The sequence below is a fragment of the Vanellus vanellus genome, assembly GCF_965231255.1.
Source record: "Vanellus vanellus genome assembly, chromosome: 5".
Lineage (NCBI taxonomy): Eukaryota > Metazoa > Chordata > Aves > Charadriiformes > Charadriidae > Vanellus > Vanellus vanellus.
In genome coordinates this window covers 30904535-30927953 of record NC_138910.1, presented here as the reverse complement: position 1 = coordinate 30927953, position 23419 = coordinate 30904535, and the positions used below count along the sequence as shown (strand labels likewise).

General features: G+C 37.5%; 1 protein-coding gene across 2 annotated transcripts in view; it reads left to right on the top strand.

Annotated features, from left to right (window-relative positions):
- BMPR2 (bone morphogenetic protein receptor type 2) overlaps positions 1 to 23419 on the top strand; it is a gene marked incomplete at both ends in the record, with an annotated part of 103766 nt that overhangs the window by 40752 nt on the left and 39595 nt on the right. The window contains 3 exons of one of the 2 annotated variants that reach the window (XM_082483907.1): positions 11567 to 11656; positions 13657 to 13830; positions 15107 to 15286. In XM_082483907.1, coding sequence (XP_082340033.1) covers positions 11599 to 11656; positions 13657 to 13830; positions 15107 to 15286 — 412 coding nt within the window. The remainder of the gene's footprint in view (positions 1 to 11566; positions 11657 to 13656; positions 13831 to 15106; positions 15287 to 23419) is intronic. The other variant, XM_082483908.1, reaches the window with a different exon arrangement.

Sequence of the window (23419 nt, the reverse complement as noted above, 5' to 3'; positions counted from 1 at the left end):
CTATTTTTGATAAAGAAACATAACTTTAATAAAGCATGTGGAGACATGAGTGTTTTTCCATGTTATACTTTAATTTTCATAAATCAGAGCCAGTTTGCTGGAAAATAGTACATTAATTAATAAACCTGATCTGAATTTCTTTAAAGCTGCTATTTAAATGTTTACTCCAAATTACATTGCTTTCTAATGTTTCTCGTTTAAATTAAAGAGGAAAACTTACTTTGTTCAGTTCGTAAATTGTGACATTCCCAGTAGCAGCTGACATAGTGCTTGATAATATTTTGAGAGAGACACACCTAAACCAATTAGCTAATATTTGTTCAGTGTCCGTATAATAAATGTATATACCCCTTTGTGCTTTTGAAAGACTAAAGTCTTTCAAAAAAGGTGTAAATGTAAAGGGAAAAAAAATTCTTTATTGGTTAATTCTGCCATTGTGAAGCCTCTTAATTTTTTTTTTCATTAGATGAGATTTGTCTTTGTTCCTTCCTTATTAGTCCCAAATGCCAAGATGCTATTTGTGCTTATTTCCTGCCCTTGCAGCATGTCTGGTTCAGAACAAGTGTGACCTCTGAAAATCATGGACTGAAGTGCTTATCGTATCTATGTTTGGGGTAGAGAGCTACAGTGTGCATGAGGAAGCCCCCACACAGTCTGGCTCTGTGCTCACCCCTGGAACAGCTGGTCGGTGGGTTAGGCTCTCTAGTGACCCAAAGAACTTGGTTTTCTGCGCACACTACCTGTTGTCTTGTGAGATGTTTTAACCCGTGTTACCTGGGGTGTAGCATAGGGTGAGGCGTTAAGATGGCCTTTTGAATGTAATTGTAGTATCTTCCTTAGGTGTGTAATGCAAAAAAGCAGGTTGATTGCAGTCTTTTCTTTGAGTGTCTGTATTTTGGGAGTGCCCTTTTCCATGTTTCCTGTCATTAGCATCAACAAAGATCATTAAAAACAATCTTCTACCGTTTAAAATTATTTTTTATTTGTTTTCTTGTCCCCAGAAGTTTCTTTCTTTGGTGTGATGTTACTCTACTTCAGTACATGAAAACCAGTCCTTGAAACAAAAGTGTGTTCAGTAATCTGGGCTTGTCTACATGTACTAACCATACCCTTTTTAACTCTCTAAGTTTAGAAACCAAAAGTTAATGAAGAGCTTGTCTTGACTAGACACTGATTTTTCTGACTATATAAAGTTTGCAAAAGTTGGCTTTTATTACCTTCTTAGCTGATGAAGTTGTTATTGGTACAACAAAGATTTTAATGGGAAAGAATAAATGCATGAAGAAAATGTCCGAATTATTTTTAAATAGTTCCATGCTGTGCCCATAAATTTCTAACAAGTTAAGCACTGTTAACACCAAGAAATATATGCACGGTGACCTCTGTTCAATGGGCTGATAACCTTGAAGTTTAGCAGAAGCAAAAGTCAATATTTTCTGGTTTTACCCAGTTCAACAAACACCCATAAATACCTTTAGCTTACAATTCTTTCCATGCCTTCTCTCAGTTAAGGAACACAGAGTAGGAGTGTTTGAAGTAGGTCCCGAGTTCCTGCAGCAGCCCACAGTCTCTTACTAGTCCTCGATAATACTCTGTCCTGTGCATAAATTGGCTTTCACCTTGTATGGGCTGAATTAAGGTGCCTAGGGGAGCAGCCATGTTGACCGTGCTTTTGACTCAGGATGATGACGGTTTGTGGGATATTCTGTGGCATACCATTAAACGCCGTGAAGACAAAGACTTGAGATGTTTTTGAACTTAAACATGTATTCTTTGAGGAATTCTGAGAAGGTGAGAGGGTGAATACCCTCATAAGGCGGAAGCTAGTTTCTGCCTTTTGCTCCTCTTGTCATATTTTTCAGACTAAGATTTCAGAGCCAAATAGACTATGCTTCTGTAGTCAGTCAAATGACAATATAATGTATATTACTGGGGGCAAAACATGATTATGATTCTGGAACTTAATTTCCTTATGGCTTCAGATCACAGAATGTTTGCTAGTTTTCAAATGTTTCAGTGTATTGCCAGTGGTGTAAGCTTCCTCTATAAACACTTCTAGGAAGACTTTTTGTAATACGCTTTAGAAGACAGACTGTATGGGTACTATCTTTCTCCAAATTGAAGCTACTGAAAAGTTTTCAAGAAAATGTTTTAGTAATATATGCAGTAGAAATGGCATCCTTGCTTGCGAGCGAAGTGAGTATATTGCATGTGTTAGGGGAATATCCAGTAACAGACTTTTTTTCAAGGGAATCTAAAGTAGAAGCTGAATAGTCGATTTTGCTCTGGGAAGTTTTTTACATCTGAATTTGAGGGAGAAATATCACATCATTAGTTTGCTTTACTGTTGCTTTTGCTGCAGAGTTTCCTGTGTTATTCCATGCAGATACTTCATTTTGACAGCCCAGATAAACAGAAGCCAGACGCTCATACCCAGAAAAAAATCCCTGAACTCCAGTCTAGGGCAAAGATAAAGAATTTGGGCTTTTTCAGTTCTGTGAATAGACACTGGCCACTGGAAAAGATTATGTGTGACTAAGGCTGTGGTGATTTCTGTTCTGACATAATTGCTAAACAGTAACATTAACATACTTATTTTTCTCTGAATGGAGACACAGTCATTTAGGAAGTGAATAATATTAAAAAAAAATCGTAACAATGCTAGGTTTGTTTAAATCCTGTAATATACATATTAATGCTTTCATAAGATTAAATGTAGGCTGGGATTTTTCCAGGAGAACTAGAGAAATTGGATGTCCAAAATCCCATCGAGTCAGTGAAAGCCAGCTACTTCCTTCCTCATGTTTTTCCAGAAATTTGGGCTTAAATGACCTTTAGCTTGAGTTAGAGTAATACTTAATAAAATGGATGGTATACATTAAAGCTGGCTTACAAGATACTTTTTGTTGAAAATGCATCATTTTCTTTTGCCCAACATCATGAATCTGTGAGTAAATTCTTTCAGAGCTGATTCAACTGTGTATAAAGACTGGAATTCCTGTTTGCTCATGGGATAAAATAAGCAATCGTTTTGTCTTGAGACAAGAAGACGGTGCAAACTGGACAACATGGTTTGAAGCCACAGAGGTGCTTTCTGCCTTGTGAGCCCCTACAGAAAATCGTCGTCTTCAACTTTATTAAAATTGTGGAAGCTCTAGAATTATTGCAAACCCCAAGCATTTGGAGTTGAGAGTAAATGTTTTTATGCTTCGTACTCCACTAATGTGTTTAGATTAGATCCTCCCTTAAGTGAGTGTTAAACATACTGCATGATTTGACACTTCTATGGTATTTAATGGTTTAATCATGTAAGTTTTATGCTAGTTTACTTCTGCTTCCTAGTATTTGAGATCGACAGCTTTTTCAGAAGGCTTTTTGAGTATGCTTGGACCCTTGCACTTCCACATAGGACACACTGGCTGGATTTTGCTTTAATACGGCATGTGAAGTTTTTTGAAATGGCTGTAAGCAAGCTATAGGTTGAAGCCTGATGACAAAGATGAGTATTTTAAAGCTAACAAAGTGAATGCTAAAATACCATGACGTTTTACTATTTTTACAACATGAAAAAGACCCCAAACCTGCTGTAATCTCTTGCTGCAAAGCTTTTAACTATTTCTTAAGTGAAAAGCTGTGCGATAAAATGTCATCAGTCCTGCGTAATCAAAAACTAAGATAATGTTATCGGTTTTTAACATACCAGAGTGGGTTTTTCACTGCTAACAGGTGATATATTTAGAAATTTCATATTGGACAGATTGATAACCTTCCTCCACTGCCTGTTTGTTACATGCATTTCCATTTAATTCTGTTAAAATAATTTATTTTATTTAATTATGTTAAAAATACGTGGTAATTTAGCATAGGGGGAAAAAGATGGAAGGAAGAAACGTGCTGAACTAGACAGACTTATACAATAAAAACAAATGTCCTAACTTTGTACCAGCTGAACACAGCTATGAAACAATGTTAAGGAAAATGCTGAATCATTGAGGGAGGGAGATTCTTTTTCTGGTTTAGATGTATACATTCTGCAGGAAATCTTGTAAGGTGAGGGACGCTCCTATTAGTGGCCAAAGTAGAGGTAGTCAAAGGTCAACTTGTTAGGGCTGTAGTTGAGACTTCAGGACACTTGGGTTTAATTCTCTATTTTGTCCTTTTGTGACCCTGGCTGAGTCAATGGGATATATCCTCATTACAGATTCAACTTGAATCTCTTCCCATATCAGCTGAAAAATGCCTCAGCCTCTTGATGTAAACCATGAACTAGTATTCACTCTGCTGGTTCAAATTTGCTTGAAATGCTTGAATTTTGTCCCAGCAGATCTTATGCCAGAACACAGGTGTTGCTAGCTTTCTCACCACTGTATCTTGTGTGTTTACTAGTTGGATAAAATTTTGGTTCTGCTGTGGTAATGCCTGATTCAGATGAGGTTTGCACAGCAAGGTGGTCTGCTTGTCCTCAGAAGCATTTAGGAGGTTGTGGAAATAAGGCAGTGACAGTTCATGGGCAGAAAGCTCAAGGTGGTTTTGCATAAAATCTGGCAGCATTTGGGGACTACATAATTTGTCAACTGCTAGCAGTAAGTCTCTGCCATCCTATTGCTCTCCTGCATGGCTCCTCTTGCTTAAGCTGGGTTTTTAGGTAACACTTCCTTTGAGGGTAAATTTGGGGTAAAGGAGAAAAAGGCCTTTACTAAACAATTTCAGTTGACTGTTCACTTTTTGGCCACTCCATACCTCTCTATTGATGTTAATTCCAATTAATGAAATTCCTGGTATGGTGGATGTGTCTAAGCAGAGGTATATAACAGTAGTGGACTGCAAGGGAGGAGCATGTATCGGTGGCCCTGTGGCAGTGAGACTGTGCTAAGAGGGTCAGCACATTCCAGAGGGCGCGGAGAGGAGCCCATGGGCCACGTACCACAGTGCTGCAAGATGACAGTGCCTGGGTGGGAAGCAAAGTGTGAACATCGTGCACACCATGTGAGATTACAACACAGCTGCTCTATGATCTAGTTCTATTTTATTCATTTAGTGCTAATGGACCACTGGTACTTCAGAATGAAGCTGAAATACCAACATACCCAAGTACTGTTGAAGAATCCACAACAGGAAAAGGTTGGTGTCTCTGTCACTGCTGGTAGTGTTTGTCAGCAGACAACACTCTGTTAGAAAGGGAGTAAGGAGAGAAGAAAGATTTCAAATTTACTTGCTTGCTTAAAGGTTAGATTGAGGAGAAGGAGAGACTAAAGTATATCCATGTACAGAAAAGATGACACTTGAATTTTCTAGTCTCATGCTATTTTGATGGAAAAGGGTCTTGTAACAAACATAAATGATTTAGTTGTCTGCATGTGTAGTCACTTAATCACTTTGAAATGGATATCAGTATTAGCAATCATTTTAGTTTTGGCACTAGTTCTTAATCAAAGTCTGGCTCTGTGTAATTGCCAGCATTTGAAATTGCGATGTTACACAGCAAAAGCAGACAAAACCAAAATAATTTTTGTCATTGAAGCCTAAGGGCGTGCGGTACTGTGAACAGATTATTCCAGATTTTAACATTGAGTATAAACTGTAAGGGTTTATTGTCAAAATATATTTTGCAGTATTTCTTGAGGTACGTGACATGTCCTGTAAAATATAGGAAGAGCTTTGATGATTATAGTATTTATTTTCTCTCTTTTTAGGAGAGGAAAGCTTATGACCACAGATGTAAATTTCTGAAGCATTTTTCTTTACTTTCCTGCTTCCTTCCTGGAAGTTCTTATTGTATTCCCGTGTGCAAATTTCCATTCTTTCTTATTCATGTCTTTAAAATATTAACCTAGTGGTTGTGTTTGTGGAGCCCACCTGTAGCCTAGAAGTTTGCCGTAAAGCAACAGGCTCTGCTGTGTGCCCGACCAAGCGTTCCCTCCCACCTGTGTGTTGCGCTGTGCTGCTCCTAGCCTCTTGCTCAGAAAGTCAGACCTTCATGCTTTTGTGCCCAACCCTTAAACAGACAGTTTCTTTCTCTTCCTGACCAGTCAGTGCAGAGCTCTGCTGTGCATTTGGTCAAACATGCTACAAAGCGGGGTACTGGAACTGTAAATACATGGGAGATTACCAGCAGTTTAGCTTTTTTCCTCCCACTATAAGTTAGTATTAAGGATGGTCAATCTGTAGAAGAATGACTTCTTTCAAAAGGCATCTACTTGTGATATATTTGTATATAAGTGTATACACATTTAAAAATATTTGTAGTTAGAACCTCTGAGGAGAAAAAGATGAAAAAATCAGCAAAGTGATGATTTCTTCAAGATTCTGTTTCTCTGTACATCATGCCAGAATTCAGCTATCAGTAGCTGAAAGGATATACTCAAAGGAGCCTCCTGATGTACATTACTTTATTCGCCTTCCTTTTAATAGCTTGCATTATGAAGACACGTGCTAGCTCATAACCCTGCCTTGAGGGCGATGATGTTTCCCCATATTGTGTAAATGAAAGAACTCCATAGCAAGAGCTGACAGGGCCAGAAGAAAACAGGTTTCGTGTCTATGGCTGTTCTGATGAAAATCTCACTAATTCAAAGGACAAGTTACAGAAAAAACCCTTAATATTTGAAAAAAGTCTATTGCAGCCTAATGAGGTTCCCAGTGGGATGTATGGTGGCCTGTATTTAAAGAAATCCCATTACAAGCAAACAAATGATCACAAACGTTTTTCATTTTTTGTCTTTTTTCAAGTCTTCACCTATGTGGTAATGAAGGCAGTTGGACATAATTACCAACATGGTACCCATGTATGTGGTCTGTGATGCTAGCAAGTCTATTCTTGTAGGTCATGTGCAAGTTTGTCTTCTGGCTGTTACCTTAGATTCTTTTATTCGTGACTGTTCTGTCATGAAATGTATTGCCTAGCTTTAATGGTAAAGTGTCAAGTGATTGATTGATTATTTATTTTTAGTCCCAACAGCTAGAACATGGAGTAAAATAATTTAGTAGCATTTGAGTAACATTTGAGTCCTTTTTCCTTCCTTTCCCCAATCCCTTTGCATTTGATGCGAATTCCATGTACTGCATTCAATAGATGTAAGGTCAGGAAGCGTCGATTGAGTACTAATGGAACTGACTTCCTATGCTATTAATGAAAACATGACTCATGTTCTAAGGATTTGCAGTTGGATTCCTGTAACTTTTGGTATTTCTGTGGTAATTGTTTTCAGTAATTATGTTTTCCTAGAACACAAAATGGTCACGAAAGAATTAGTATATTAAAAGCAATAACAGTGTATTAATTTGTTTAAACTCATCTTAGTATGGATGAATTGTATATTCATAGCACACAAGATTTCTGACACAAAAGATGCATTTGTAATTTTCTTTTCATCTTTGCTGTCCAGAAGTATCTTTAGTGGGGAATGGAGGCAAATATTCAAATAGCAAACATATCTCAGGGTATTTTTGTAGCAAACCACTACAAGCATCCACAGTTCACGTATTCGTGTGAATCACTTCTCTGTTCCTGAGCAGTTGGAAGTAGCAGTACGGTGACAGGGAGAAAATACTGAAAATATCAGTGTAGTATTTTTCCTATAATAACTTGTTTCATCAGCTTTTTTTGTTGACGGTAAAACTGATAAACACTAAGATTGCAATCGTATCGAAACCTGAGCTATATGCCAAAAGGAAATTCCTGAAGCCCTGGTGCTTTTTCTTGAGACTGTGTAGTGGCATGGGGAAGAACTCCATGCCCCTCAGAGCACTGCTGCTGTAAGAGTGAGCCACAGGATGGACTTCGGAAACTATGGGCAATTCCCAGTTCCTTTATGATTTCAGGAAAGTAATTTAATGTAGTCTGTTTCCCTATTCTCCTTTCAAAATACGACAATAAGGTTTCACAGTCTGCTTCACGTTAAGTCGGTTAATGTGTGTGGTGATCAGACGCATCCCTAATGGCAGCCAAGCAGGAAAACTAAGAACATTTAATGTTTCTTAGATTACTTCTTGAAATACCCATACTCAATTGTAATGCTGCTCGTGTTTTGAGCATATTTTTGAAACTGGTCAGTAAAGTGTATTTTTATATAAATGTAGGTGTAAAATGGGCTGGAGAGCAACAGAAATAACTTCAGTTTTTTCTGATTTATGATGGGGAAGTGGAGAGCTCGCCCCGCTCTTGCTGGTTTTTCCCTTGGTAGAACTTCTGGGAATGGTGCCTTCCCTTCTTGTCTTTGTTGGAAATCTCTGCTGGATGGGAGAACGGAAGTTTGAGTTCATTGTATTATTTTTATTGAATTATTTTGACATAGTTTGTCTGGTACACAAGTTCAAGGGGAATGGAAAATAGGCATTTCATTATAAATCCTTCACAATTTGTTGTTCAGGTTTAACTTTTTTGTCCTTTTCAATGTCAGCCTATCTGTTGCTACTACAGTTGTCTGTAGTAGCAATTTTTTCAGTGGTGTATGACATGTATGCATTCAGTTGCCATTTGGTTGTTTCGAAATCTCTCTCATAGTCTTTTATTAAAGGTGAATTGGAAAAGACCTGAATGTATAATGAGTTCTATGTGATGAACAAATATAGTTTACTATGAAATTTGCCTTATAAAGATAATGAAATTACCAAAAGTCCTTCGCTGCTTATATATTGTGAAAGAAATCATAAATTGTTTTCCAGTTTTGGATGTAGCCTTTTATGTGACTTTCTCCTTTTTGAAGTCATGATTTCCATATTTCTAAAATTACACTTTTGTCACTTACTGATTTAATTAGATAATTGCATTTAAGCACACTGAACTCTCCAGAGCTGTTCACCCCCCCCCCCCCCCCCCCAAAAAAAAAAAAAAAAAAGTTACTGCTTGTTTGATTCATAGACTTACTATCTTTGGGGGAACACATGCATGTTTAGCAGTTTTTTTCCTGTTTGTTTTGCTTTAAACCTAATGATGAAAGAGTTATTATAGACTTACACATTTATAGAGAAACTGCAATCCAAATTAATTTTAATGAATTTAAATGCAGTTATTTTTGTGATGCTTAACTTGTGCAGGAGTAATGAGATGGATAGCTTGAAAGGGCCTATAAAAGAGTTGAAACAACATGATTTCTATTAGCAAGATCTGGGATCTGAAGGATGACTTCAGCCATGCAGCGGATGTCCTTTGAAACCTGTGCTGCCACTTCTTTTGGTGCTAGGTCTTGCTTTTGTTTGTATGCTGGGACGTTTCATGTCTGAGCAAGTGTACTGTATAGCTTGATCTGTAAATCGCTTCTGCATTTTGTCAATTTGAGCATACGCTGCTGGTGCATCTTGGGTCTGTGAAATCTGTAAGGGAAGGAGTGCTGCACAGTGAACTGTTCATGGATCCTTAATATCTGGTGAGCATATCCATCTGCAGGGGCTTTGCCCTTCATTTTTCTGATGTAGGTAGCAAATTAAGTGGATATATCAAGTGGATCGATACAAGACCCTCAGTCTTCAAAGGATAAATAAGTTGTTTATTTTAATTGCTCTTGTTACCTTAATTTAAGATCTTTATTAAGCATTTCCTTGAGCTTAGATCTATTTGAACTGAAGACAAACAAGAGAATCCAGTAGTTCTAAGCTTACCCTCACATTCGACCTAACTTGGAGACAAAAAATAGCAGGTAGCCCAGCTGAGGAATATAATTTTTCTGTCTGGTCACTGCACATTGAGTACCTTGAGACCTGTGTCCTCTAAGAATCACAGAATAGTTGAGGTCGGAAGGGACATCTGGAGGTCGTCTTGTCCAACCCCCTGCTCAAGCCTGGTCACCTACAGCTGGTTGCCCAGAACCACATCCAGGTAGCTGTGGAATATCTCCAAGGATGGAGTTTTGGAAGAAGCAGCTTTGGAATTGTTTTTAGGTAAGCTGCTGTAGAGAGCATTGGTGGCTGCCCTTTCACGTTGCAAGAGCAGAGCTCCCAAAGGACAGGTAGATGTGTTTCAGCTCTGAATGCACCATGCATAGCTGTTGGCTCCCGTGATGACTGAAAACTGACATAAAAGGTCATCCATGAGGAACACATGTAAATCCAAATGAGCAACAGTATTTTACCTTGAAGGGCAAGATTTCTGTTGAAATAGGTAAAATTTAGAATAGGCACCGCAGTGCTACTGTGTATTTTTGTAGTAGTTTCTCCATTTCTTTGGGGGAAGGTTTAGGCATACTCATCTAGGCTGGAGGTTGCTTTCAAAGCCTGACTTGGAAATATTGCAATACTAAAAGTTTTTAAAGCTGACTAGTTTCCACTGGTTGAAAGAAGGAAACCTTACTGCCAGATTCCTAGAGCAGGAACGTGCCAAAATCATGCAAAGAAATTGAAGCGGCTCATCTATTCTGTTGTTATTCAGGATGGTTTCTGGACATCTGAATGCCCTGCCCAATTTTCTTCGGCATTACAGCTTCAACAATGAACCTAAAGAGGCTATAGAGAAAAATAAAGTAGCTTTTGTTATATGTCCCCTGTTCTCCAGATGTTCCATGCCATCAGGGAAGGGGGCAGGGGTCAGCAAAGTATTGCAGTGGGTACTGCTCCCACAGGGGTTGTACTACTCTGAGTTATAATCGAAGCAAGAATGTGCAGTGATCAGCATGAAAACTCTAGTTGTTGGGTGAATAACCTTTATTTTTTGTTGGAAAAGTTTCTCACTGAGATCATCTGACATTAAATTGTGGCAAGTTAACTTGCGTTTTTATTAGTTTGCTAGAAAACTGATAAAGATATACACTCAGGTTGCTAGCAGTGAATGTTGTACTTTCTCATTCTTGCCCCTTCCTCCCTTCTGCAGGTATTCTTATAGGGCAATACATATTTTTTAAATCAGGAAAGCCTTTGGTAGCAACTGTTACTTTCTACAGTGTATGGTTGGAAAGCATCTGCCACAATGGTTAACAACTTTCCTTATTTCAGATATCCTCTGCATGTTCTTGCCTTTCAACCTTGATCCTAAGAGATTTATAGAAAGGTGAAGAGTCCAGAAAAGTAGGCAATTAAAGCTGTCTGTGTCTCTGGAGCACAGACATGATACATGTAACTGTATTTCTGAGTAGAAAGCAAAAAAAAAAAGTTTTCTTTTCTTTCTCTTCCATTAGTTCAGAGGTTAAAAGATTTTATTTTTTTTAACCTATTGAGGTGTTATGAAAGTGTACTTTCCAGGAATTACTGGGTTTTGTTTTTTTAACCACAGGTTTTTGATAAGGAAACCAAATCTGTGTGGCTGTTCTATAAATTCTGTTCTTTAATTTATTTTTCACAATAAAAGCAAATTATGAAAGGGCTTATCTTGCAACAATTTGAGCATTCCGTAAACAACCAACATCTCAGATGACCTTAGTCCCACTCAGCTATCAAAGACAACTATTTTAAAACCTTCATAGTGTCGCTAGGAGCAGATATGTCATGTTTCACAAGGCTGCATTATTCTGTCCTGTTCTCTCTTAAATTACAGTGCCGTGATAATTTTTTTTCTCCTTTCAATTTTCAAAAAGTTAGTCAGCTCCAGTTCTTTTATGGCAGTGGAGTGGTGTCCTTTCATACATTGTTTTTTGGCCAGTCCCATGTCATGGAGCAGAGAATGCAGGACAGATGCTTCACGCCTGGCATACTCAGCTGTTCCTGAGAATAAAACTACTGCGTGCAACTGGCAAGTACTGCTTGAGGCAGCATATGCTAGCTGTTAATGTGTGACCTTTTTGTCTTCAGTAACTCGACTAACTCTACTCATCTAGAAAGAAAAAAGATTAGGTATGAAATTTAGGCAACTGAGTTTCTGAATATCAACCTACTGCTTTGTAATAAATGTATTTATCGCTTCAAAACTGTAGTTCCAGATGTAAAGTGACCAGTGTACAGAGAGGTGGGTGAGTAGCAGGGACTGCCAGCCCGGTTATTGGAGTACATGGAGCTGCAAGTGATTAAATTACAGTGGCTTAAGAAGTTCCTGTCTCCTCAGCTGAGAGTTTTACCGCCACTGAGCTGACAAGCAGCTCAACTGATCGTATGCGCCCTAGTAGACCACTATAAAACAAGCTAAGTTGTGCTATTTTAGTTACTGCTGCCACAGAATAAACTGGGAGTCACTGCCAGACTGCCTTTCTGGATGGTGCAGCTATTTATGCTTGTCTCAGCATAAGAGAATTTTTAATTTTGACTCCTTAATGAATAGTAACGGCCTTAGAAGTGAGGCATGTGTCTGAGTTTCTTGGTTTGTCTTTCTGTTACACAATCGTCTGCACCGGTGACACAATGAAACAGTATTTTTGCAGTAAGTCTGCCTTGCTGGAACACAGCTTCTTTGGGGTCAGTGCTGCAGAATGATCAAATGAATAAATCCTCGGTGAGCAGATTTTTATATGTATACAGTATCTTTAATAATTAACAATTACATATGCTATTTTTTTTAAGTTCAAAATCTGTTTTCTCAAAAAAACAATCGACTCCACCTTGCATCTTTTCACTACCAGTGCTTTTATGGAGCTAAAGAACTGGATGAAATCTAGCTGTTGAGATATGTAGTCCAATTTCTTATGGCAATTGAATGTTTGCTGAGCTGTACTGCTGAGTAATACTTAAATGCCTTGTAATTACACACCTACCTTTCCATGCATTTTATAAAATCGTTCAAGGGAAGAATGAAAATATTATAAATATCATATTCACTACAAATGTAGGATTTATTAATCTTGAACTTCATGCCTTTCTGAAGAATTTATTGTTTGAATGTGTTTACTCTTTCTAAAGAAAAGATGAGAGGCATATCAGCATGGTTGATTCCTTTCATTGAGGTGATATAAACAAAAAAGCAGTAATCGTATGGGTAAAACATAAGAGTTCTTAAGATACTAAATTTTTTAAGTTTGTTGATTAAATATTCTTGTGAAAATCCATATGCTTTTTGTGGCTGGTTTTTGTTTTAATAAAAAACAAAAAGATTTTTCAGGTGATCACGGGGTATTTAATTTTGCACTCTCTTTCTATGTTTTATAATGTTCCTGCTGGACATTCCAGAGGGAGAATTTACAGGCAGCGTTGCTTCTGTTTACAGGCAGTGTTTCCAGAACCGCTGGTCAATTGTACAGGTTTTACTCTGCTGTTAGTATTTCTGTTGGTTGTTTGAAAGAGCCCAAACTCCTAGGTTGCTGAGCAAAACCAAGTGCAACGGATGGATAACATGTAAAGAAAAGAGAGAGAGGTCAATAGAAAGAGAGTGGAAAAAACCCTCTGAATTAGGCACTGGGTTGGATGGCAGTCTGTAAAAGATCATCTTGGTTTAGGATCTGGAAACAATTAAGTAACGCATGCGGTTGCTGAAGAAACCAGCTAACAGTTGTGTAACTTATGCTTGAGGACAAATGATGCAGACTATGCAATGAAATTTTTATTCTGCACCTGTGAACTTCAAACATTTGCACGTTCATTTTGAAAGATCTGCTGATTTTTTTTCTGTCCTCTTTATGAAAGTAACTTAGGGATAGACCTCGTTTTTATTTCTGACTGTTGGAGTACAGTTTAAAGAACGGATATGTATAATTCAGAATGGTTTTGAATGTAGGCTTCCAGAAGACCTTAATCATCTTTTTATTAAAGTTAATATTTTATGCATAGAATCACTGACAAAAGGTATTTTCCTGTCTTTGTCTAAAGCTGCGCAGAGTGAGGAGCGTCTGTGTGCATTTAAGGACCCATATCAGCAGGACCATGGAATCAGTGAGAGCCGAATCTCCCAGGAGAATGGCACAATTTTGTGCATGAAAGGTAGTACCTGCTATGGACTTTGGGAAAAAACACGAGAAGGAGACATACATCTTGTAAAACAAGGTATGTAACATTTCAGTGTAAGTTCAGGAGTTTTGCTACTCTTTTCACGTTTATGTGATCTAGCCAGCCGATACAAAGTTGCACAGTTGCAACCTAGACATTTTGTTTGTGCATTGTACAAATGCGTAATTTTGAACTTCCCATTTAGCAATTTTAAATATGATCAGAAAGTTTGAAATAAATGACTTCTCAGTGAGACTGAAGAGATCAATGCACAGTGGAAGGAAAAACCACTCAAATTGCTTGTTGCTTAGGATGTCCAGAGGAAGATGGCTTTCTTGAATATATCTCAGTATATGTATTGATGTAATGATAAATTTAAAAAGAAGTGTCTCGTTATGTAAAAATGTATATTCATATTGATTGGATGTTTGTTTACAAAGGAAATTGCAGCTATAGCATAAAACTGTCACATATCGCTAAGTGTCAATTGCTGCTATTCTGTGGGGAAAGTAGGGAGGGGTGAAGGGTCTTGCAGTGGCTGGAGACGTTTTATGGTTACCATTCTCAGGGACTCTGCTCTTGGTTACTTGGATAGAAGTTAATGTAGTATAAGGCTGAATGAAAATGTTTGTATTTAGAAACATCCTGTGTAGTTGTTTCATGTTTGATCTGGTAATCTGCTGAAAGAAGCAGTCTGACTGCTCACCTCTGCCCCCACGCTGCCTCTTTCCCTTCCAGGCATTTATCCATAAACTGCCATTGACCGTACTTGGGAAGGAACAGTTGTTACAGGGAGAAGGGGCCTGCGTTAACCAAGAAATAAATTGTGATGCTGTAGAAAAGTCCAGTGATGTTGACAATGAGGAAGGACAGAATTTTTAGAATTATGCAAGAAGCAGCAAACTAGAGATGCAGTCTTGTGGCCTAGCTCTAAGGAGGGGACTAGATTACAATTTCATCTAGACTGTGGGCCAGAGGGGGGTAATACTGTCTGTGGTATCAGAGAAATGGGGAATGGCATACTTCTCCTTAGAAGGCTCAAGAATTCAAGTTTTGTCATATTGAGGTTGACAGCTGGGTACCTCTGATGTTGGCCTTCATCACTGCCCATATTTCTTCTCCTTGGCTGTGGTAAATTCTGAAAAAAATTCTGCAGTTTTTGGTTTAAAAGGTGGTATTGATTCAGACAAGCTAATTATGATAACTGTTTTCACCCCACTCTGTAAGATTTAATTAGGTAATATATGGATTTCTGTAGGTGTGTTTAATTGTCCATGAAATAGAATTCATTTTATGCCTACTTTAAAAAGAATTAATTTGCCTCTTTTTACAGGTTGCTGGTCTCATATAGGAGACCCACAAGAGTGTCACTTTGAGGAGTGTATAGTTACAACCACCCCTTCCTTGATTCAGAATGGAACATATCGCTTCTGCTGCTGTAGTACAGACTTGTGTAATGTCAACTTCACAGAAAATTTTCCACCTCCTGACCCTACTGATACAACACCTTACAGTAAGTCAGATGTTTCCATCTCTCTGATTTTGTGGTTTAAATAATTTTGAGAAAGATCCTTCTTTCATGGTACTGTAAAATGTGAAACATGACCTTTCTATTTATATGCAGCAGAAATGGCAAACAGAACAGGGCTTTTCCATATGAAGTTTATCACGTTTATATATTCCACGGTCCTCTGCAAAGAACGAGTTAAATGCTTACAAGAGAATTGTTTGTATAGGCAACTGCTCAATGCAGATTACATTTCCCAAATTGGTCTCTAATCTTGGGTGCCTTGGTATTTGGATGCTCAACTTCAGAAGCCTGTGGGGATATTCAGAAGGATTCAGGCTTCTTTTAAAAATAGGCCAGTAAGTTCATTAACCTTAGTACCAAAGGTACCTATGCTACCTTTGAAAAGTCTGGCCTATCTGTTTAGTCATGGTTCACAGATAGCTTTGAGCGCTGGAACCGGTCTTATATCAGGCTGTTGAGATTCTCTCCAACAGTCTTGCAGTGCTTTGAAGTCTGACTTCTTTCTTTTGCATATCTCTAGTAGAGATTAATTTTGGCATAACTTTCAAAGAGTACTAGTTTAAGCAATGTAGTTTTCTTCCAGATTAGTTTATCTGTTATTTATTATAAAATCAACATAGCATATGGATCCAAATCAAGGGATTGGACCCTTTAACCTCCTATTACAGAAGTAAGATCGGAAACAGACACGCTGTTATGCTGTGTTCCAAGAATTAAGAACCTGTAAAGAAACTGAGTTAGTGGCCTAACCTAAACATTCGGATAGCCTTTTCTAAATAAGAATTGTGAAGGAGGCAGGTATATAAATGGACGTACAGCTGTTTCTGTATGTCGAGAGTCCTTTATCAATGTAAAGTGGTTTGTGAAATGAAGATGTCTTTAATTGGACAGTATTTACAGCTATAGAATGCAAAAAGAATAATTAATGTTTAGGAATTATATTATTTGAAATAACTTAAACTCTTAAGAAAGCGATGATACTGATGCTCTCAAAAGTACTTTTACTGGGAAAGTTCATACGATATAAATGGATAAACTGAGTTGATAAAACATAGTGCCTTTTGGCTGATAATACTATTTGTAGAACCAGTAAACAATCACCGTTTGGAATCAGTGTCTGAGCTCAGCACTGTGCAGTGCAGAACAGACTCTACTTGACTCCAGTAATAGTCATCTGATTGGGCTCCCCAAATTTGACTGAAGTTAGTACTGTTCAGGGAATTTAGACAGGAGGGGAAGAAAGGTGTAAAGATAATTCCTTGTCCCTTTCTGTCCTCCCAAAATAGGAAGATAAGGTTCCTACAAAATGACTTGTGCTCGTGCTTCTGCAAGGGTAGAAATTACAAGCTGAATTAATTCAGTTATTGGGTGATAAGATCTTCAAATAATTTTTAAGTGATATTTTTAATACTGAAAGATCTAGCTTGACTTCCAAAGTGTGTGTGGGGAGAATTAAATTTGTAACACAGTCCTTAATTCACCTAGCTGTAATTGAGTGCTACAGCATACATTTTACTGACTCAAACTGTTTTGTGTTACTGTGTCACCTTCCATTTTCATAATATGCAAATTTGGCTTTAGGCATAAGCATAAGAAAAGTAGGTTGCTGCCTACCGCAGTTGTCTGTCTGCTTTTACTAGGTTAAGAGATGGAGATTGGCCATTCCAACAGCAAGGATGGCCTTATTTGCCACTCTAATGTTTTATTTGTAAAGCTCTACTGCTGCTGCATCCGACAGAGATGGAGCTGCCCCTGGCAGTGTAAATCCCATACACCCACTGCACTGTGGAGGTAGAGGACGTTCTAGGAATCTGAAAGGGTGAAAAAAGAGGGAGGCTGTGGCACACAGACCCCTGCAACATTACTGACTCCCATTCCAGGCACTGGAGTCTCCGTGGTCCCTTTCCTGGCCCTGTTGACTCCTTCTAGAACCCGTTTTGATGCTGTAAGATTTAGTTTTGGCACCTCAGCATTGAGGACAGAATTCTCTCTTTGGCAAAGTTCAGTTTTTACAGAATTGTTGGGAAGCTTTGAATTACCTACGAGATACCTTACTGGGGTACTCTTCCAGCCTTTCTAATAAAGTTGTCAGAATGCTTTAAGGACATTAGGAAGTTTAGCTACACAGGCTGTGGCAATCTATATTACCATACCTTTTAGATTATTAACTTGAACAGGTCACAGAGAGTCATGTGGGAAATCTTCTGCAGGTTATTTCAGTATAGCCCATGAAATGCAAGAGCACTATTTCATCTATATTTTTGATAAGGCATTAAAAATGTTGTACATCAGGTAGTTCTTGAATGATGGAAAGTAAGATATGTGGCCTCCTAGAACTGTATTTATGATCCTGTAAATTTCAAAGCAGGTGTGACTAGTGTATAGTTAATTATGTGAAGCCTCATGAGTTCAGCTAACAATTAGCGAAGTATTTGTAAATGTTTTTCTGCTGATTTTCAGTAAAATCACCCCGAATAAAAAGTTCCTGGAATAACAAGTGGAAATTCAACTATAGTTTAAAAACTAACAGAACCTGAAAACAGTACTGATGAACATAGTCAATTTAAAACTTCATTATTAAGAAAAATTGTAGGTGTTCTTTTAGAGATATTTCCTTGCAGCTATATGAAGGATCTGTGGAAAAAGCAGAATATTGTTAGGCTCTTGAGCTAAATCCATCCAAAAAAATAACAGAGGAATAAAAAAATTACTTAATACGATCTTTTGCTTACAATTTTTGGTAGGACAATTAACAGTGGTGTATTGAATAATTTATAATCTAGCTACATCTTTCAAGACTACAAGTAAGTTAAGATCTTAATACATCTTAGATATATTTTATGACAATAGTTTGTTATATCAATTCTTCTCTTAAATATTACACTTAATTTTTATATCGTTGTCTTTTAGGATGTCAAAACATGTTTATCTCACAAACATCTGTGTAGAATGGGCTACCTTTTTTTTTAGTTCATATTTGGTCATGGCATAAATATAAGAAATTCATCCTATCTTGTCACAAAATTTCTACAAAAACGTAAAATAATATTAAGGACAAACAGGTTCTTGAAGCTTTGAATTTAATCCTTACTGCTTCTCAATGTGCAGCTGGTAATTGAAAACAATCATATATCTTAATAGTCATAATATTCTTCTCTTCTATCATAAAAATAATCCAGGCAGATTTGAGTAGTTGTTGGTTGCTAGTCCCTCCAGCTAGAATTTTGCAAATGCTGTAGGATGGGGTGTAGTCTAGAGCCCACAGTCTGGAAGTATTCAGAATGCAAAGATTCAGACAGCTGTTTCCTGATGCCGGGAGAAGTAGAGGTTGGACAATAGTGTTTATTTTATATCTGAAGATTTGCCTGTGGAGTTTGGAGCTACTGAAATGCAGAAGTTCAAAACCAACATCTCATCCTCAACCTAAACTTGCACTTTTGGGGGACAAATATAATTTTTTATGCTTTGCCAAATCACTCATGGATAGATTCATTATTCTTCCATGTTCTATTTTCACAAACAATTGATAAAAAAAAATTCCATCTTGACTTCAGCCAGTGTGCATATCTACCCCTTAACCCCACCTAAAAAGGGCCAACTATGGCTGCCTGCATAAATGTTTTGAGATGTGTGTTTACTCTGTTGGTTTTGTCAAATATTTATTTTGAGACTTGTTAAATATCTGCCTCTTATGTCTACAAAATGCTTCCTAAATTCTGAGACTGTTTTGAAGACAAATTCATTAGTTCTGCAATCATCCATAATGGCCATTTAAATAGAATTTAAGTAGATAAAGAGGTAAATGATCTTACTCATTGGTCATAGATATATTGCTGTAATGAAACATTCAAGTTAGAATAACATCAAGATGAAAGCAACAAAGCCATTTTTAATTATTTGCTTTTCCTCAAGGCTGCATTCCTCGCACTGCAAATAAATTAATCTTACAGCAACTGAGTGTTAAGAATATATTTTTGTATGACAGGTGGTATATTTACATGATACATGGAAAAAATCCCTGGCAGCAACAGTTGAGCATTACTGGTACATATTATTGTTGAAATTATGTAGGATTTTCTCCTCACAGCAACAAATGGTGGCTGCAACTTTTAGATTTATAAACTCATATTAAATACAAGCACTGAGATTTGGATATAAAGAAACTGCCTCACACAGTGAAGACAACTGGTATTTCTTTATTCTAAAATACTGATAGACCGGTTTATCTTTCCAGTGTATCATCCTGGCCTTTCTTTGCCAGACTTCTTGCTACGTAAATAAAATATGTGTATAAAAGTCTGTCTTTAGGTGCTTGCAGAATTCTGTGGAAACTTTGAGGAAAGCAATTATTACTGCATGTGGCTGGGTCAGGTTAGTAGTAATAGTTTTCATTTAACTATTGCTTGTCAGAGGCAGTAGTTAGACTCATGTTGCTGTGGGCACATGGCCCAATCTTAACTCCCACTGAAGTTCAATTAGATCATGTCAGGCTAATTTTGGAAAGTTGTAACCCTGCTCACTCTCAGTTGTTATTTTGAACTGTTGTTTGTTTTTTTTTTTTCTGGAGAGCAGTATCCAATATTAATTCATCGTTGAAATCCATTTACTTCAGCAGGGTTCTGCTTGCAGTCCCTGATCAGCTATGTTCATAGCCCGTGTTTGAGCTGGGCTTTCATTTCTCATCTGCCTAGTCTAAGAAAACATTCTGTAAATAAGCATCTTCCCTTACTTGCACTATGTGCACTATATTTTATTTCAGGTGATTTGGATGTATAGCAAATGCGAAATTACAAACCTTTGCAAGTTGGCAGATGTGTCTTGAAAGATGGAGGTGGGACTGATTGACACGAGGATTAAAACTTGCACCCTTGAAATGATAGGGAGTCAATCAGGCATACCTTCCCTTCAGTGAAGAGATAAGGCGTTATGTGTCATTAATGTACCTTCACTATAGTATAAGGCAGGGGAGAAAATATTAAGACAGTAACTAAGGGCCTTAGTATCTCTTTAAAAAAAACAGGGTTTTTTGAGACAGTTAAGTATTTGGTGCAAGAGGATGATACTGTGCCTCCCCAGGAAGTTATTTTAGGGTACTATAAAAAATGAAGATGCTGAACTGCTGAAGGAGATACAGATGAATGTGCACAAAGATTTCTAAATATGTATCTCTCTTAAGAGAGATTATATGTGGAGCCGCTAATAGAGGGGGAAAAAGGAAAAGTGGGGTTTTCTGGGGAATAATTCTTTTAAGACACTGCCTAATGATGACATATTCTGGATTTTTGGCCAGCTTTTGACAAATGTGTATTTTCTTGAACCTTCACTTGCCTTTCTGTCTGAAATTTAATGCATGTTTAAAAGATATTCTTTTATTATTTATTTTTGTTGTTTATTTGGTTACAGGAAATGAATTAACTGCAGAAGGGGGTTGTGACACAGAGTGCGCATTGCTACAAATAGTGATAACATTTTGGAAAAGTGTGCAAATTAAGGCTATTTCTTGTGTTGTTGCAACTGAGGGAAAGGTGATAGTATTGTGGATTAATGTAGGGGATAAAAGGTAGAGTGAAAGTTGGTGCGGGGAGCAAACAGTATTAAAGCAGTTAGTATAGAAGGTTACATAGAAAGCCAAGTGAAAGCCTTAGTTTCTGTAGAATCAGTGGAAGGCTTTTCAGGTCACCCAAGATAACTGGTAGTGCTTGTTGAGTGACTTCAGTTCAGTGATTCCCATTAAGACATTCTGCTTTTGATATACCCATTTCTAAAGATTGTTGGTAGCAGCACTTAATGTTTTAACTTCTAAGACATCATAGTCTCCTGAGATTAAACATGCATCTTTACTGAATTTAAAAGTAAAGCTTTGATGTGTAATTGGAGCCTGAATGTGAAATGTTAGCTGTGAAGGCAAAGCCTACTTAGACAGACAGAAAGCTGTACATCTAAATTTTTTCTCTTACAGAAACGTTTAATCAGAAAGATGAAATTGGAGTGTTTTACTTGCACTGAGATTGAATGTTTTGGAAATGATTTAAATTTTCTGGTATGCACCAAACCCACAAAATGCTAAAAACTGTATTAAATAAAATAGGAACAAACATGTTGATTTGAAAAAGGAGAAACATTTCAAACATTATTCTTACCAAAAAAAAATGCCTTGGGTTTTTTTTTTTATTGCTTTGTCAAACTGCTGTTGGAGGTGCACTTGATAGATCTGTACAAGGCAACTGCAGAGCTGTGCCAGCAGGAATTAGTACTGGTTTATGACCTGGAGGTCCGAGAACAAAGACCTTTGCAAAGTTCTTTTAAAAATCTGTTGGAATCTTAAAAAAGAGGTTTTTGGATGCAAGGTGGGATTTTATCTTTATCTTGACATTGCAATACTGTGTTTGTGAGGTGCTAGAGCTATAACTGCGCTTTGTTTCAGAGGGCTAAAAATATTTTACTTTAGAGTCCTTAGAGATCTCAATTCTTCAGGTAGATGTGAACATAACTTTTAGCTTATTCATTTGATAAAATTGCCTGATATGCATCTTTGTCATCTTTGAAGTGTCCTGCATATTTTTAGTACTACACAGCAAATATTTTATTCAAGTTTAAGGTCTGGAATGAAGAAAGGAAAAATCAAGTTTTTTAAATATCAGTGATTTTTGCTGCCTTCAATAATAGTGAAAACATACAGCCAACTGGTATATGTAAATGGGTGATTCACAGTTCTTGTATCGTGCAGTTCTTGAGGCACTAATTTGCAATTCTCCTGGAAATTAGTTGCTTATGGTTATTATGTTTTATGCACTTCTAAGAATTTAAAGGTCTGCAAATATCTTTAGGTAATACAAATATAGTAAATCTGTTTTTTTCCCATTTACTGGGAACGCTGAGTATTGTCTGACTTTCATATTGTTGTATAATAAATCCAGTGTTGTAATTAGCAGGTATCTGTCGTGACAACGCACGCTGGGGCTGTATTGTGAATGCCTTATAGATGCAAGGCAAAAGTAGATAAGGCTCATGAGAATGGGAGTCTTTCAGAACGTTAGTGGAAAATTGGACTGTAAGTAAGAAAGGTAGTAGATGAGGAATTGTTTTGCCTCATCACAAGGTAAAATGGAGAACAGATAAGGATGCTGTGCTTTTTATGTCTTTATTTAAATGCTGCAATATGCAATGTAATACATATATATACTTTATAGAATATCAACATTCTAAACAAATACTACACTGCTGTTTAACAACCCAGATAATTTGAGAGATAGTAGGAGCTCTCTGGAAGGCAGATTGACATATCGGTATGCTTTTTGGGGACATTTTAGATCGACAGGCTTTCTGATACGGTAGTGGTAGTAGTAGGCTTCTAATAACTATTCCACCCACCCCAAAAATTTGAAGACTGGGTGTTGTAAGTCTTAACACTTCAGCGTGAGTTAAGACTACACCACCATGGAAGCATGTGTCTTTTGAAGACTTAACTGAAAAGTAAAACTACTGTAATGAAAATTGGTTCTGTTTTACCTCAAACCACAGGTTACCATGTGGTTAGGTAACTGTCCTCAACAAAGTATACTGACTGAATTAGCCAAGATACTGTACATGGTAGTCATTACCAAGCAAAGTTAAAACACTCTGTTTGTGAATGTTCTACTTGTCTACGTCCCTGTGCTTTTTCAAATAGCATTTATTTGTACATTGGCTTTGTTGATATCCCACTCTCCCCGTCTTGTCTTGCTAAAGGCTTCTTGTGGTGAGCAGGAGTGGCAGAAATGGCTCTGTGCGGGCTTCTCCGCTGCTGCAGCCCCTGACAGAGGGCATTAGCTTCAAAATACTACAGCTCTATCTCTCTGGGTAGGCAGGAGCTGCTAGGCTTGCTGAGAATGCTGCTCCTCCTAATCCCCTTTTTCCTGTGATGTTACCCTAGTAACGTTCCTCATATTTGATTTTTAGTATGACTGTACACTGCTTTACTTTAATAATGTTGAAATGAATGGAGCTAAGATTAAAAGGAACAAGAATTCTGCAAAGTTCAGTTATAAAGCACTGCTAGGTGCTGCCAGCTACTACTAATAAATTCCCACCTCCACCCTATCACTGGTTCTGTCTGTCCCCAGTACACAGTGATGG